We start from the raw sequence: 18,669 nt of genomic DNA, 5'->3' as shown, positions 1-18,669 counted from the left end.
TATAACAATGGAGAGCAAGACAACCCCTAAGTCCCTTTCATTTCTAAAGACTTATCATTCAAGTAGGCTAACGTTCGTGCAACAATAGAAACCCAGAAATATACTGACAATGACAGAATGGTGGACGGCTTCTCATCAACAGTGTGTGTGAGAGTTTGTTTGTTGGTTGGTTGTTGAGACAGAGTCTGTAAGTAACTATGACTGTCCTGGGACCATCTATGTAGACAAGGTCAGCCTTGAGTTCACAGTTATCCACCTGCCTCTACCTCCAAAGTACTAGGATTAAAAGCTTGTACTACCATGCCCAGCTAATCGTCAATAGTATTTTTATTATGAATTTCCTAATTTTTTTCAAATGGCTTCTTTGCTCTTAATACTGCAGCTACAGTAATTAATTAAGTCATCTTGGAAAGACTGAACTCACTGGCAGCCTGCTGAACCCACATGTTCCACAATGCACGCTTGGTGCATTCTGGAGATGTCTGGAGCTGGATCCACTTCACAGATCTGGACTCTGTACTTTGCGATCTTCTCTTTTATTGTCTCCAAACTGGTCGCTTTTTTGTTCCAAGATGAACCAGAAGTCAGTTCCAAAGTTGGCTACAAACCTTTAAGATTTCTTTTTCCTTTTTGCAGAAAAGCCATAATTGAAGCCTTGGTTAGAGCTATGGTCTAATAAAGGCCTAGCTAAATAGCAGATTCCTATGAAGCAAGCAGTTGTCAAACTCACCTAGTTAGTGTGGCCCTGTTTCTGGAGTTCCTTTAAGGCCTATCTGTGAGCAATGGATCCGATGACTAGCAAGCAAAAAGACAGAGTTCCTTTGAGTCATATTTTCCTGTCGGGGAGCTATAAAGTCTGTTTCTCTCCAACTGACATAAAGTTTAGCATTTAAGGGCCCACGTGATTTTAACCCCATCACTTAGAGCACCCCAGCTGTGTGGCTCTGAAGATAAACATGAAGTCACTTGAGTTCTCAGCCACCTGAGCACTCCTAGGGGACCCACTGGCTCTGACAAGCAAAGCTACATCACAACCCCGTATGGTGGAACCCGAATTTGCATAATACACAACACTAAATTAAGCCATCTTCTTTGCCATTAGTCAGCTCCTGTGCATGCTTTCACCAAAATTATACCTGGGTTGAAAGAAAAATAACTATATCAGTTAATTCAGTTTCTAATCCATGAGCCAGATAATAACATATTCAGAACTCTGTTTCTTCAAGGGGATGTAATGACGACAATGATTTCTCTTGGAAGGAGGAGGAGCTACGACTTTCAAATGCCCAGGGTAGTGGTTTGGATGAGAAATGTCCCATAGGCTCATATATTCGAATATTTGCTTCCAATCGTGAAGAAATTAAGTAGTGTGTCCTTGTTGGTGGAGATAGTCACTGAGAGTGGGCTTCAAGGTCTCAAAAGCCCATTTCAGACTCAGTCTCACTTTCTCTCTCTGCCTACTACCTCTGGACCAGGATGTAAGCTCAGCTGAAGCCTACCTGCCTGCCCCTGTGCTCTTCCCACACCCATGATGGTCATGGAGTAACCCTTGAAGCCATAAGCAAGTCCCCAGTTAAATGCTTTCTCTTATAAGCTGCCTTGGTCATGGTGTCTTTTCACATCAACGGAAGAGGAACCAAGACAGCAAATTTCACTAATTCTTTCATATATTTAATAAATATTGATTTATGAACCACTATACTTCAGAAACTTAGAGTCTGCTAGCAGAAACAACACATAACATAAGAGAGAACACAGAGAAAGAGAGAGAGGGAGGGAGGGAGAGGAAGAGGGAGAAAGAGAGAGAGGGAGAAAGAGAGAGAGAGAGAAAGAGAGAGAGAGAGAGAGAGAGAGAGAGAGAGAGAGAGAGAGAGAGAGAGAGAAGAAGCATACCATTAAATAGGAGTGACGAAATAATAACCTGGGTAGAAAAAAAAGGTTCGAGTGACAAACCAGTGTATGGATACAAGGAAATATGTGATGCAGGATGAGACTTAGAGAAGCAACCAGGTGGAGAGTGGTGAGAGAAGAAAGTCAAGCACATCCCACTTCCCACAGCCAGTGAAAGACTCGGCAGCAGGAATGGACTTGCGGCGTGTCCCTGGGTCTGGGCCTGGGCACAGGAGATAGCTTCCTTGATTCCTGGAAGTTCTAGAAGCTAGTGATCTGGAATCAGAAGGGATAACGACTCCCTCTCTTACCTAAAAGCACGTGTGTACATCCTGAAGGACGTCCCCCTCCCGGGCAATGGCTCCTAAGTGAGCATGCAAAGTCAAGGCTCGTGTCTATTTCATTATACTGACCCCCTTTCAATGACCTATAGCCAGCCTTAGGACCTTGACCTGGCCCTGTTTCCTCATTTCATTTATTCTATCCTCAAAAAGCAAATGCTTCCCAAATGTTAGCTGGATAAATAAATGGCTCCACCGGGTCATGACCGTGCAAAGCAAACATCCCTGCAATAAACAGAGGGATTCCAGGCTACAGATCTTCCTAAACTTAAGGTAGCTCCTTATCGCAGCATATCATCCTTTCCTAGGGCAGGCTTCTCAACCAGGGGCAATCTTTTCTCCCGTCCAAGGGGGCATGTCTGGAGACAGCGTTACTTGTCACAATTTGGAGGATGTTACTGGCATCTAGTGAGTAGACTTCAGAGACACAGATAATCGTCCTGCAGTTTACCCCCCCCCCATGATGGTTTATATAAACCTAAATATCAACCTGTCAATTATATCCACCTGGAAAATCCCACTGTGAAGGTCAGGGGCTGTGTCTGGGTAGTCACTGCAGGTAAAGCGTCAGTTCTGTACAATGGGCTGTGATTCTCCTGGCAAGGACAAGCGTGTGAATCCTTTCCCCCATTTGTGAAGTAGCGTCCAGGCTTGCAGGGATCTATTTGTTTCATTTTCTATTTGTTTAATAAACAGACTAAAGGCACTGGAGGGGGAAAGACTCCAGCTATGAGGTAAAATGGACGCTGTTTGCAGTGCTCCTTCGTCTGAGCTGGACGGTAGGCGGCAGCGACTGCCACCAGGAAGGGCACTGTGACAACTGCAAAGGAGCTCGTTACTGTTTCAAAAGCTGTGACTCAAACAAACACATTTAGACTAAAGACGAGCCTGCAAACGGCAAAGTCATTTCTGCTTGTTCTATCATGAACAAAAAAATTACAGAGAGCTTATTTTTTATATACTATAGTCATTATTCACATCTTCCCCATGGCATACCCAGAAGCCTAAAGAATAACAAACGCCAAACCATAAACACAGAATTCGGTGAGCAAGCCAGACCTCCGGGTGAGGCCTCTAATTGTGTGTTTGCACAAAATGAGGTTTCCATACATTTAGTGACGCAGGCCTCTTCCACTGGAGACACTCTGGACGGTTACCGTGATTCCTCCTTCTCTGTCGTGGTGAATAGAAGTGTGCCTGGATAGTCACCCCGCTCTGTCCACTAACACACAGTCACCAGCTTCCTATCTCTGGCCCTTTCTTGGTCTATTTTTACACGGTTGTCTGTTCTCTGTCACCTGTTTGGTGACACTCAGCATCAACAAGTGGCACCAAACAGACAGCAGAGGTCTGTGGAGAATAATATGAACCAGGAGGTGCTCAGCCCACTGTGTAGAGAGACGTCTGTAGCTAGACACTTCATGATAAGAAAATATGAAGCAGTATCAACAAAGCATCCTGGACTCCCTAGGAAGACTCCTGGCCAACTGGCCTCAATTATATGCGACTTTTGGTTCCCACCTTGGGTCACCCTAAAGAAGGGTGCACACCCTAAATGAAGAGGTGTGGAAACTCTCAGGAATCCCCAAACCCTGACATTGAAAATGAAGACTTCCATGCATTTTCTAGGCATTCCCACCACCAAATGGTTACAAATTGGGTGACTTAAAGCAAAAGACATCCCTTATGTCCAAGTCAAGGCATCAGGAAGGCCATGCTGCCAGTGAAACCCCTGCTAGATTTATGTCTTTTCCTTGTTTCTGATGGTTTGTTGAGCATTCTCAGCAGATGTCAGACGGCAGCTGCTCAGCACAATTCCCGGCCTCCATCAACACTTGCCATCTCCCCATGTTTACTGGAAACCGGGGTTTTGACTTAGCTTGGAATGAGGATGTAATTCAATGCATGGCAAGATGTAAGCATGGCAAAGTATAAACTAGGAGTGTTTGCCTGTGCTATCAGGCCAGAGATAGTCAGTCTACAGTGTAGAAATCTAATGTGAATTTCAGAGAACATCATACTCTCCTGGCCAAGACAACTGGATCGGTGCTCCTGGTACATCTGGCTCTATCCTAGACATTTTCCATGTTAACCCTTAAAACATCCCTGTGGAGCTAACACTACCACATTTGCATGATCAAAGTAAAAAACCAAAGCAAGGAGCGGATGAGCCATTTCTGTCGTATGATGCTGCCCTGAAGGAGGCAAATCCAGCCTCCATGCTGTTGGCCTGGACCATCTATTCAATTTCAAAAATAATACACTCACATATGATTGCATTGATTCAGGTCTCCCTATTGAGGCTTTGAGAGCCTCTCTACTGGCAGCTTTGTCTTTCTTCTTTCTTCCCCAGACATCCTGCATTAAAGTCAGGGTAGGAGGGAAAGATGCCCAGGTACCACAGACACACTACTGATTCTGATTCAAGAGCCAGAAACTTGTGTTTTTACAGTATCTCCAACAAATTCTGATGTATTTTAGTGTTTGAGAAACTGCCATCAGGAATAAGGGAGAAATAAAATACTATGGTAAAACAAAGAGACAACAGAACGAAATGGCAGGAGACAGGACAAGGGCCCCAGAGGTTCTAGCCTGGGAAGAGCGAGATTGCTGAGGACTGAATGTGAGGGAGAGAGTTCAAGGCCAAGCTAATGCCCAGGCTTCTCACTGCAGACCTTTTCCTGCCCTGTAATCCACACTCCAAACTCTTCCCTTGCTCATGGTTGTCAGTTCGCACTGACACTCTGGTTATGGACGCATCCTCTCCCTTGCTCCCCAGCAGACAGTCCTGGGAATTAATGAAAGACAAAGTTACTTCACATCTTCCATGGAAAGCAGCAGGCCTTCAAACCAAGAACAGGCAACAATGTTCCTACCCCAGATTTACATTCCTCTGGAGTTATGGGTGGGTCACCGTGGGGCTTATGTGATCATAGGTGTTTATAACATAATCCAGACCCTCTTCCTTCAGTACCAACTGCAGGAACGCCGCAGCCTCTTGCCAGTGGTATTGGTTTTGCCCAGTAAAGTCTGCCTTTGAAAAAACACATGGGAATCAGGGCAAAGTCGCTGTGCTCTGGTAACATTTAATTGTGTTCTTTCTTATCCTCGTCCATCCCCACATGCTCATACAATATTATTCCGTCAGCTTCAAAGGCCTCGCAACATGTTGGAAATTTGTGTGGGAACAGAGAAGGGAATTGGAACACACCCTCTCTGTGTGTGACTAGAACTGGTGTGCACATTAGAATTTTAGAAATATGTATCTAATTTTAAAAAAAAGCATAGCATTTGTTTTTATTGAACGCAGAGTGATGGAAATACATCAGGATTTCTACTAAATGGGTTTTTTTATAATAATCATGGTAATTTATTTTAACCAATAAGCAATATTTGTAGATTGAAATTAGAAAAAGGTTTTCTGAGTGTGTTTCCATTCATTTACCCATTAGCATCCTGATGTTATTCAGCATATAAGGACGCCAGAGAAGGAAGTAAGCCAGGGCTGCAAGGCCCAGAGGATACAGCATCAACACATCAGGGCTGTCATTAACTGCAAAGAGCCATGGCAGGCTCCAGTACGGTTTAGCAATGAGGACAGAAAAGAAGTCTTGTATGAAGTGAAAGCCCTGGGGGGCGGGAGAAATGGTTCAGTGGTTAAGAGAAAGAAAACTTTTCTTCTGAGGATACAAGTTTAGTTCCCCACGTCATTCTCAGATGTCTCACGGTCACTTGTTTGACTCTAGGGCATGCTACACCCTTTTCTAGACTCTGCAGATGCGTACACCCATGACCCACAAACAGACAGATGCAAACACAAATGATTTTGAAGAAAATTAAAAATAAAATGGAGGACCAGAGACAGGATTGTTGTCTTAGCACTGAGAAGGCTGAGGCATGGATCTTCAGTTCAAGACCAGTCTGAGCTACATTAGAAGATTCTGTCTGAAATCAGAAAACTGCCAAGCCCAGATCCCACCACAGAGAGTCTGACGAGAGTGTTAACCGAGAATATTAGCATTTTAACACCTTTTTTCCTAGAAAGACCCTCTTGCCATGTTTCTCACACTTACAACTTCTGAAAATCAAGAACAGTAACTATTACATTGTGGAGTACTTGAGTTAGAAGTCTAGATTTGGTTGTCTGGGTGTGTCTTCTAGATCAAAATGGCTCTTAGTCTGTGGAGCACATCTGGTGTTCTGGCAAGGTTCTCCTGAAGAATAGAACCAAGGGAAAGCATGTGTCATATAAAAGGATTTATTAGACCAGCTTACACTGTAGGGGTTGGGTAGTCAGACAACAACCACCTGACATGGGACAATTTGAGAATCCAGGAGCTTCTTACTGCCGAAAACTGAATGTCTCAGTAGACCCAAAAGTTATTACCAGCCAGGAAGATTCCTGGAGAGCTGCTAGTGTCCAATTCACAGTGGAAGGCCAAGGAAATTAGAATGGAATGCACTCAGGAAGTAACAAATGCAAGTAGACAATATTGCTTTTTCCTTTGGTATCAACCACCATTGGAAGGTACCATCCAAATTGAGGCAGTTGATCCTCTCTGGATATGTCCTCCGAGGCATGCCCTGATATGGGTTGGATCGTAAATGCTGGGCTGATTTTAAATCCTGTTAAGGTAAAAATTAAGACCAACAATCACATTTGGTTATAAGCTCAAGACATTTGAGGCATATGGTGGACAGTCTTATGCAAACACTGTAAATGGTCCAATTATTTTTCCAAGATAATGTGGATTGTAGAAAGTTTAAGATGTCGGATTTCATTATCACATACTTATGGATTTTTGTCTCAGGACCAAATTCTAAGAAATTAGGCATGTATCCACTGTACATATTTTATGTAGATATGGAAGTTAAATTGTCTAATGCAAAAGACATAAAATGAAATGATGATGTAAGAGTGACTTGTTTTCAAATTGGATTCATTGCCTACACATTCATAGCCAATTATCCTCCAATTTAGTAATGTAGAGCAAAAGACACCCATCACTTTACCCTTTCTGTGCAGTGGGAATGAAAGTGTGCCTTACCTAAGTGGTGGCGCAGGGTCTCTTGCAAGGTGCCATGCAGCTGTTAGTATCATATCCTCCCACAGACAAGGTGGTGGAGGAACCATATCCAGACTTCTCCACACGGTTGGCGGCTAATGTGTTCCTTCCAAGCTATTGGACTGAGGATTTCAATGTCTCAATAGTTGGTAGCCAGGGGCTGCCTTTACTTCTTGCCCATGCCTTCCTCTTCTAAGGGAATCCAATCATGGTGGCTAGCTTCCAGCAATGCAAACCAGAAAGCAAGAAAGACACACAGTCAGATGTTACGGTGTTTTGTAAACTCATCTTCAAAATGACACCCTTCACTTTTGAAGGACAATCATGACTTCTGGCCACCAACTCAAGCAGAGGGCATTGAAAGAACATGACTAGCTGGAGAGGGATCCTGGAGAGCCATTTTCAATGCTATTATATTTAAATTTCATTTTTATAGATGGAAAACACATTGCACTGCTCCATTCATAGTTAATTTGTCATTCTGATATTAATGTAAAGTAAACACTTCCTGAATTAGTTTTGGCTGCATTCTGTGGGAATGTCTAGCAATGTGGGAAGGTTGAAGCCAGACATGGAACATGTTTCTAAAAGTGTACGCAGTATGCCTACCAACAGAGATGTGTGTTCCTGGAATGAAACCTAGGGCTATGGCTTAAAATAATGGTATTTACACACCGCGTAGGAACAGTCATGAGGTTAGCGCTGCTGGCTTTGATTCCACAGCTGATCAATGGCTAAAAGAGCATCATTTCCATCCCCTTGTCCTTTACTTATTCCTGTCACTTCATGGGCATATGATGGCATCAACTTATGTAAGCAGTACATACTATCTATGCAGGATGAAAAGCCTCTCCCCATGGGGTCCTGTCTTTTTTATTAAGAAATATAAAGTTTTTTCAGGGGGGCTGGAAATATGGCTCAGCAGTTGAGAGTACTCACTGTTCTCACAAAGGACCAGAGTTAGATTCCTGATACCCACCCACGTTGGGTAGTTCAAAACTGCCTGCAATGTCAGGTTCAAGGAATCTGACGTCCTGTCCTGGCTTCTGTCAGTGTCTGTATACATGTACACATACTAACACACACACACACACACAAATGAATAAAAAGTAAATCAAAGCTTTCTTGAAATTTCCACCAGCAGACTAACTTACGTCTTATTGGTCAAAACTGAGTCATGTGTATATTCTCAACAAGCCACAAACCACTCACTAAGAAGACTAGTCTGATCATTCCAGATATAAACTAATTATGACATAAATCTGAGATCAGGAGACCCTTCCAGTTACCTAAGTGGTTGGGACTCCAAGGGGCAGCAGTGTCACTGTGTTGGACAGACAACAGATGGGTCTTCAGCAAACATCTTGGTAGCTGCTTTGTAATACGTCCTACAAATACATTTAATCAGGTTAATAATGTTCTAATAGATATTTCTTATATTCTAATAAAACCATAGTTTCCACTAACAGTACTAAAACATATCTTTCCCACTACCAAATGTGAAAACATTGTTGTGCATAAACTCACAAAGGTACTTCAATTTTCCTTGACTACTTTTTTCAGAAAAAAAAATGATCCATATTTTGAGACAGAAAAAAAACTTGACCCTGTTTCTTCAATGTTGTGTGTACATGTAAACTGCCTTTAAAATATTACCTTAAGACACATCTAACAGGATGGGATCTGCTGAGATTTATTGCATTAGTCAAACATTATCAAAACATAACAAGACAGATTGCTTTTTCCGACATCTGTTGCTAGATTTTGTTATGTTTCAGAAACAGCCAATGCTGCGCAAAGGTATTCTAGCATCATTTATAAAAATCTAGTAATATAAACTGTTGACTCCTGAGAAAGCATCCATTGAGACACAGAAATATTGCTGAAGCACATCCCGAACTTTGATGTGTAGGTCTGCATAACAACTTTTACCAAAATGGCAATGTGTTCCTTAGGTTACAGAACAGAAAACCAATTCCTTGGTGGCATAATTGAGCTTCGTTTGAGGCATCTCACTCTGAAACCCACAGAGTTCTTATGCCACTTAGGTTTGTGATCTTGTTTCGTCTTTTAAGAAAAGCCAATTTCTAACTCCTATGCCATTCCAAATCGGAGTGAACGGATGAAGTATTGCTCTAGGTGAGGCCAGCAACGTTAGAACAGAACACGGTTCACTAACAGTCACCAAGTCAATGACAGGGCACAATTCCACACCAACCAAGGTACAGTTACAGTGGACAAGGGCAAGTAGGATAAGCCCCTTTGGAAACAGGACTCAAGAGTGGCCATTTTGATGGACGGTTACTCAGTCTTATGCTTTATGCATATAGTGCGTGCCCAGGGGACTGACAGAAAAAGGCGCCATTACTTGTCTAACAAATGGACCCATGAGGCCTATGGAGATCAAGACAATGTTTAAATGCAAGTACAAGGCCAGAAGTCGTTCTTGTTGGTCACAGAGCACAGCCACGAAATTGACTGGGAACAAGTGGTGATGACAGGCAGAAGCCAGGCGTGTTCCTGAGACTGAGTTCCAATCCTGTGTCTATTGTTTGATGAGTAGATAGCCTTGCTCTAGCCAAGACAGTGGTGGCCATTGATTCCTGTGTTTTAAATGGGACTCCAGTTCTCCAAGGATCCTTTGCTTTAAATTTCTATGAATTTTAAATTTTAAATTCCTTTAGAATTCTTTTTTTTTTTTTTTTTTTTTTTTTTTTGGTTTTTCGAGACAGGGTTTCTCTGTAGCTTTGGAGCCTGTCCTGGAACTCCCTTTGTAGACCAGGCTGGCCTAGACCTTACAGAGATCCCCCTGCCTCTACCTCCCGAGTGCTGGGATTAAAGGCGTGCGCCACCACCGCCCAGCAAGAATTCTTTTAATTTCTATGAATCTGCTCAATAACTGCGCCTTAGTTGGTGGGGAAGTTTGCCCTGCTGCTGACTAGCTGACTAGATGGCTGTTCACTTAGCAGAACTATGTTCACCTCCCGTGCACTTTGAATGCAAGTCGGAACATACACTAAAGACAGATGTCCATTCCTCACAGCTTAGCAGTTAAAAGTGCTGGCTGTTCAATCAGGGGCATCAGAATTTAGACTCCAACCCCCCCCCCCCCGACGATGCAGACATGCACACCAAGCTGAGCACACACACACACACTTTCTTAAAAAGTAAAAGTATCCATTTCTAGTTTTCTTCATTCTGGCTGAAGTATGAAAATGTCCTGAGCACAGTACTAAGAAGACATCTCTCTAAAACCTATGCAGAGATACTGCCAAGCCAAAGTTTTAGCTGGCAGGGGGAGATGTGTGCGTGCCTAGACATGGAACAGGTATGTGAAAAAGGGAGGTATAGGGGGCCTCTGGCTGTTGGTACTCCTGGGAATGGTAAAATTCCCATTCTAATGTCAGCTTTTCTACAGACTCACTTGGGACCAAGGTACTGTCTGCCTCGTTTTAATCACTCTGTGCCTCAGTTTCCATTTCTACCAATTATCTTGACAGTCCCTGGCTGAGTTCCCAGGACTGCAAGAACATACTGTTCAGAGCAATATAAATATGATCAGTTCACACGACTCAAAATATCCCTGTTAGCAGATATCCCGACTTAAAGTAGTAATGTTAACAAGAATCTTTCCTTCAGCAACCACAGTGTGAGCGCTTCTGGGTGCCAGTCTACCCTCATAAAAAATCAAGCACCAAGACTAGTGTAAGAGTTTGGTTCCCAGCAGTGCAGAAGCAGGAGTGTAGACCTGAAATGCAGCACATTCCGGCTGTGCTCACCAGCATCTGGGTGACCTGCAGCAATTTATTAACTCCCTTCAGTAACCTCATCTCCAAAAAAGAGTAAGAGCGGGCATCTCAGAGGTTTGCAGGAAGGCAATCACAAACACAGTTTAGTCCTGTTGAGCCAGGGTTAGGAGCTGAATTCACGTCTTTCAGGAGCTGTGTCAATCCTACTTGCTTCTCTAGTAAAACTCTAATCAACAGGTGGAGGACCTTGCCAGTGCTGTCGCTTAGGGAGCACTCACCACATTACAGGGCTTTGTACTGACAGGATACACTCGTCAGAGAGCTGGCTGTTGCTGTAGATTGGGGGTAGAGAGGAGGAAGTGTCCCTCAGGCTTTTGGCACCATCAGCCTGCCTCGCTTCTGCCCCCAGCTACACTGAATTTGGCTACACTGTTTCATCCTTTTAAGTCACCATAAATTTTTAAGACAAATTAGCAGCGTTACTATATTCATGTGATTTGTCTAGCAAACCTACATGAAATTCTCTGAGGTGTTTAAATATTGCGCTCACTTCCTGTTTTCAGAAGGCACTGAAAATGTTTCAAAAGTACCTAACAGGAGAAAAAGAATTTCCAATATGCTTACGGAGAAAGTACTTAGATGTGCAGTTAAGGAATGTGTTATCAGGAAGTTTTACATACAAACATACATTCCTAGACATCTTCCCTAATGGAATATACTTTGCTAATATATAGGCCAATTACATATATTCACCTATATGTATACACCCAGACATGCACACATGTTCCACTGGTCCTGAGGTCATGCTAGGGAAGGGTTAAGTATGGCAAGCCTCTCAAGCTCTTAACGTTCCTCTTCATTTTCAAAAGCATATTTTTTTTGTAAAGTTGCTCACTATTTACCAAAACATCAGCTTCTTTCAGAATAGATGTGAGCTTCAAACCAACCTCAGATTCACCTGGTGATTCATTGGTATCTCTGGGGGAACATGGTAACAGACGTTTCCTTTAGTGAAAGCAATCGGTCTCTTCCCTTTGTGCACGCCCAGGGGATTTGTAAACCGCCATTGCTTAGACTTTGATCCCAGACTTAAATGTTCCTGAAAATGTTGCAATTTTGACATCTTCAGTTTCACTTACAAAATAATGGCATCTTTAAAAAGAACAGAAAAAGGAATATATTTTAGCTGAATCAAAGGAAAATCATCATTTTCAATTTTTATTGCTTTGACAGAATTTATTATCATAACCTCGATAATAGGCAATTATAAATAAGTATTATATTATAATTATGAATAAATATATAACATCAGCCAAGTATTAATCTAATTTGCCTTATTTTTCCCATGTGGGGTGTCTGTGTGTATGTGCACGTACGTACGTGTGTGTGTGTGTGTGTGTGTGTGTGTGTGTGTGTGTGTGTGTGTAGAGGACATATCAGGTGTTTCTTCTCCAAAGCCCTCCATCATTTTCTATAAAAGACAGTCTCCCACTGGTCTGGGACTTCACAATTAGACTAGGCTGGCCCACTGAGCCTTGTCTGTTGTTTTTGTTTGTTGTTTTTTAAGAGGGTTCTATGGGATGATTCCTTCTTCTAACTGAGCTATTTTCCTGGCTTCTTACGAACTGCAAAAAAACACAAGTGAAAGTTTACCTCCAAATCTAGTTCTAAATGTGCCGAGAAAAAAAATGCAGAGGCTATTTACAAAATTATAGCCAAACTATTTTTTGCATATTATACTATTAGGACACTGGGCAACAGAGCAAGAGACAGAATGTTCTGGAAAATAAACTTTAAAACTGGTAAGCGTCATGTCCTTTTTCCAAAAGACATTTTGGTGTGCTAAATCAAAGGTGGCTCTTTGGCACTGAGCAGCAGCCAGAAGAAACCCAAGTTCTAGCCTTGGCGTTGAGCTCTGGTGGCTGCAGAAACAGCCATCAGTTTGCGTGAATTTCAAACCATGCCAGAGTCCTTCACATGGCAGCAACCAGGAATCCGTAGCCCTAGGACTCGCTAGCCTTCCTGATGATAATTTGTTTTTAATCCCGTGCTTCATTTAGTTTACATAATGTCTAAGAATTCGCTACATAGGTGAATGGGTACCTGGAAGTGGATGCTATTGGAAAGGGATGCGTTTGCGCCAGCATCCCTCTCTGTCTTTAGAAAGTCATCAGGTGTCTCTTCTGTTACAAAGTGACAGAAACCTACTGCTCCAGGTAGCTTTGAAATCCCAGATCTCCAAGCCCCAGAAGCATTTGGTGACTGAAGTGCTATGTGACTGCACACTTGGTTGATTGCTTCCCAAGAGCAGTTTCTGAATTAGTCATGATTCCTTGCCCATCTTGATTGTTACCAAAAACTATATTCCCATCTTCTCAAATTCTAAAGTAAGCTTCTCTTCTGCTAGCTTAAAATTTTTTTCTTCATAATTTTCTCCTTGTTCTAATGCCACCTGTGCTCTCCCCAACTGTCAGAGCAGGAGTTCAAAGGTCATCCTTTGCTCCTCTCTTTGAAGTAACCAAATCTTTTCATAATATCCAGAAATTATTTCTCTTCTCTCTTGTTTCTTTCCCATCCACCATTTTCCTCCTTCTTTTCCCCCTACTTCGTTCTTCCTTTCATTTTCGTTTTAGGATCCCTCTCCCATCTTGACTGTGCCATCTCAGTTTCCCTACTGGTCTCTTTCCCCCTTTTGTCCTGCGTACATATTTATACACACACATACATACATACACTATACACTCCTGCACACACTCACACACATATACACACTTACATATTTACATACATTGTCAAGTTCATCTCAAGAAACTCCATGTGGTTGTGGCCACACTTCCCGGCTCTAACATCTTCATTGACTCTCAACTCTAACATCTTCATTGACTCTCAACTCTAACATCTTCATTGACTCTCAACTCTAACATCTTCATTGACTCTCAACTCTAACATCTTCATTGACTCTCAACTCTAACATCTTCATTGACTCTCAACTCTAACATCTTCATTGACTCTCAACTGTACGGAAAACAACGTTTTGGCCTCATCTTCTTCCAGATGTTGTCACTCCAGTCTCCTGTGCCTCTGATACGCCCAGTCCTCAATCTTGCTTGTTCCTGAGGCTTGACTCCCTACATTTCCAGTCGTTCATTTCCTTTCCCCGTCACACTCATTTCCAAAGCTCTGCTAAAGCCTCACCACCCATCTCAATGCCTCAGCTCACCCGTAACCGAATTTCCTGACATGATTCTGCTAATCCTGTTTGGAAAGTCATTAATGGATTTTAAGATAGCTAGTCCTCAATGCTGTACGGTTGTCTCTGAATGCAGTAAAATTATGTCACATTCCCTTTCATTTTACTGTGTTTTGTGTGTCCTTAGCCATGTTTTTGAGTTTTACTTTAAAGCAAGAAGTTTAAATGTATTCATTTAGTCCAAAAGCAGTAGGTTCTCAACCACTGACACAGTAAAGAAACACTCGGGGAATATGTTAAAATGCCTTTGGGCTCCACCCTAGAACAATCAGATATGAGAAGAACCCACATAGTCATGTTCTCAGTGAGTTCCAAGGAAACAGATGTTGTTGGTGGCTGATAATTGTCTGGCACACAACTGGCAAACAAATCTTAGCCATTTGCATAAATCTCAAGCAGTGTCTCCATTTTGTTCTGTTTACACTGACGGTCTGCAATTTCTTTCTTTCAGATCGACTTCGAAGATGTGATTGCAGAGCCAGAAGGGACGCATAGTTTCGACGGCATCTGGAAGGCCAGCTTTACCACCTTCACTGTGACAAAATATTGGTTTTACCGCTTGTTGTCCACCATCTTTGGCATCCCGATGGCACTCATCTGGGGCATTTACTTCGCCATTCTCTCTTTCCTGCACATCTGGGCAGTTGTACCGTGCATCAAGAGCTTCCTGATTGAGATTCAGTGCATCAGCCGTGTTTATTCCATCTATGTCCACACCTTCTGCGATCCACTCTTTGAAGCTATTGGCAAGATATTCAGCAATATCCGTATCAACATGCAGAAAGAAATATGAGTGAACTTTCAGTGATGAAAGTATTCCTGAATCTTTTTTTCCTTATTATTTCTTTGGTGCCAATGTCAAGTTTCAAGTTGCTATCACAGCAGCCATTTAGGAGTGGTTTGTCTTGGTCCAGAGCAAAGAAGTCATTTGCTCAGTTTTTCATATGTACTTTTGTCTCTTTTGAGCTACTGCATCTATTTTTGACAGTCTGAAATGTTTAAAACCATTCCTACCCTCTCTTCTGTTCATGGATCATTGCTCTATTGGTTAAAATACAAGCATATCATTGAAAGATAACCTGAGAAAAATAGAAAGAACTGGGGGTAGGGATGGAAAAAGGACCAACAACCTCAGCTGTCTAATCTAAAATGATGATGTCCTATAAAGGGAAGAATTCCAGGCTAAGGCCTCATGTTTAGGGACGTGGGTGCAGGCTTTAAACAGATACTTCCCAGCCATCTGAGGAGTTAGTTGCCATCATTCTTAACAATCACAACCTAGCAGGATCTAGTAATCACTGTCAAATTGGAGACCAAAATCTTCATGATCATGATATCATTAATGTCTTATTCATCTTGACATTTTAACCTGTTATTTTGTGTGCCTGAATATTTGTTATAACTATAATAAGGACCTGGGTGCCTTCTAATTTTTCATGTTTTCTTTTCTAATAGGGTCTAACTCATCCACTTTCACTATGCCAGCAGCTTTCCTAAAAACAAAACAGAAAATCTCGCTACTTCTCTATCCTTGTGTCTGACTCTGAGATACAGAACCTGTTGAAACTGATCTCTGTACTTGGTCATGTAGCATCTTTCTCTATGACAAGCCTGGTCAACATCAACGCAGACTTAAAACAGACAAACAGAGATGAGCTCTCTCTTGGGCTGGCAGGAGCGGAAGCCAACTTTCCCTGACTCTCAGTCACTGACTGAGGTCAGCACGTCTAGTCAGCCTCACTTAGCTTCAAGAGCAACCACACTTTTCCTGAGTCTAAACTGATCCATTGCTGGGATGGTTTAATGGCTCAGTGCTGTGCTCCATTCTCAGCTGGTCAGCGGGCCTCCAGGGAGGGCTGGCGGGAAGGAGGCCACCAGAAGGAGACTGCTGACGCTGTTGCAAGCATGACCCCTCTACACTAGCCCTTGCAATAGTCTGTAATGCTGTGACATTTGACGCCTCCCCCTGCCAGGAGCCTTTGGACTGATCCAAACATCACTTTGCTCAGAGAGAGGATGGGGGAGGGGCGGCGATAAGAGCTTCAGGTAATGTTCTTGCTGGAATAAGTTCTAGTTCTTCTGAACCCAAACTGAGGAATTTCACCTGTATACCTGAGTCTTCCAAAAAGCTGCCTACCTGAGACACTCCAAAGCTTTTTATTCCCCACCCTTACAGCTCAGCCCCTGGGGATATATATTTTTTTTAATTCCAGGTAGGCTTTTATTTTCATTTTTATACATTTATTGGAGTTCTGCCTAACTGTTGTTTCTTCCTCAGTTTTGCCACACTTTAACTACCAACCTGCTGCCTACTTTGGTTGTTTGCATTTAAAACAGACACTGGCATGGACACAGTTTGACTTTTAAGCTGTGTGCATAACTGAAAATGTACTATACTGCATACTTGTTTAAATGTAAAGATATTCTTTATCTTTATATAAAGGTTACTTGGGAAATGACTCTGAGATTCAGTCTGTAAACTGTGTGCCCCAAGACATGTCTGTTCTTCCTAGATGCTCAGTCTCATGTAAGTCCATTGCTGGTTCAAAAGGTTACTGAACGTTTATACGCTTACTGATATATTTTACACTTTTTTATGCTGCATGTCCTATAAAGATTTCAAATCTGCACAATAAAAATGTTTAACAGTTAAACAGGTATGTCTGTGTCTCTGTGTATGTTTGTATGTAGTAACCGTGTGTATAATGCGTATTTGCATGCTTGTATTGTGCTTGGGGTGGCAAACAACTCAAATATTAAAAATTATTTTAAGTGAAATATTTCTGGTAAAAGTCATTGCAACTCGTGGATTACTTCAAATAACTTAGTTAAAATTCATAACTAAAAAAAGGTATTTTAGCAATTTACACAATGATTTATTATCGATTAACTGGAATTCCAATAACCTTACATGAAGGATATCCATAATGCTGTCTGATTCTATCTAAATTTTGATTTGGACTTCTGTGTTAAAGTTTTCCAAAGAAACAAACAGACGGGACAGAGTGATGATACATATGGAGACTGAAATAGAAACCAAGATAAGAATAGAGAATAAGAGATTTATCAGGAGGACTTGGCTTCATGATTTTGGATACTGGCTAGTTCTAGAAAGTGAGTCACGATGCTGGGGATCCAAGTAAAGCCATATGAGTACAAGACTCCAGAAAAACTAATATTCCACTTTTCTGATAATAACAGTGGGAGGAATTAATGGACCAGTTGGAAGGATCCAAGCAGAAGGGCCTTTTTCTTTCTTGAGAGTAGATCAGTCTCTTAAGATTGATGATGTCTTCCTTCCTGACTGAATGATGTCTGCCCATGTGAATGAAGACAACTTGCAGTATTGAGTCTAACAATTGAAATATAGCATCATTCAAAACACTCTTGAAGGAACCATAGCATAATGATTAACCATAAATCTGGACAACCCAATATCCAGTCAATTTAATGAATAAAAATTAATCAGCAAAGCTCCCAAATTTAATTTTTAAAAATGTTTATTTATTTATTTTTTTTGACTAAGAAAATTTTCTGAACATCACAGGGTTCTTCTCTTTGATGAGAAAACATTGGTTAGCAGGCAATTCTGCATGGACTGTGAATTTACCCATCAATTTATTTCTACTAGACACACCCTGATTATTACCACATGATCCCGGCAGAAGTGGGACTTCCACTTAAGGGAAAATGAGGGAAGTGTCCTTGGACAGGAATAAATTATCCTTCTGTTTTGTAATGTGAGTGTCTGACTGCCTATACATAAACAGAATCACATTGCAGCTTGGTTCATCCACACACACATGAAACAGGTTCATCACTGTATACATAAACATCCACATGCTTTTGGAAGACTTTGATTTCATATTGACAATAAACAGCTTCATATATCACACATTTATATAGTTCCACCTACATAAAATGCGTGTCAACCCAGGGCACTAGGGATCAGTCTGAATAGAACACTTATAGCTTCCCTGACATGAGTACTGGCTTTTCAATATTTTGTATTTCAAACTTTCCACATTTTGAACAAATAGGATGTGACGAAAGACACCCTTACTATAAAAAATGGGAAAAGCTACAAAAACTAAGATCTGCTTTATGAATGCATAAATGTATTAAATTTCTCTATATCAAAAATATACAAAATAAATGGCAAAGAGAACCAAAAACCATGTGCTTTATATATAAAATATGTAGTACATAGCATTATAATATATTTGAAATATAAATTCAATATCATTTCTTAAATTAAGATAATGAATGTGGTAATAAAATGCATAAATAATTTATACACACATGATAATAATAATAAAAAAATCTAGGCAAATTAAATTATTTGTGGTATTTGCTGCTAATTTTGCATTTAA

At 41.4% G+C, this 18,669-nt stretch overlaps 1 protein-coding gene across 2 annotated transcripts in view; it reads left to right on the top strand.

Annotated features, from left to right (window-relative positions):
- The window catches only part of Cav1 (caveolin 1), a 31,312-nt gene extending 14,323 nt beyond the window's left edge, over positions 1-16,989 (top strand). For both annotated transcript variants that reach the window (XM_057789065.1, XM_057789073.1), the window contains exon 3: positions 14,748-16,989. In XM_057789065.1, the coding sequence (XP_057645048.1) occupies positions 14,748-15,089 (342 nt within the window). In that variant the 3' untranslated portion in view covers positions 15,090-16,989. The remainder of the gene's footprint in view (positions 1-14,747) is intronic.
- The last annotated feature ends 1,680 nt before the right edge of the window (positions 16,990-18,669 follow it).

The sequence above is a fragment of the Chionomys nivalis genome, chromosome 1, assembly GCF_950005125.1.
Source record: "Chionomys nivalis chromosome 1, mChiNiv1.1, whole genome shotgun sequence".
Lineage (NCBI taxonomy): Eukaryota > Metazoa > Chordata > Mammalia > Rodentia > Cricetidae > Chionomys > Chionomys nivalis.
This window is presented reverse-complemented; position numbering and strand designations above follow the sequence as displayed.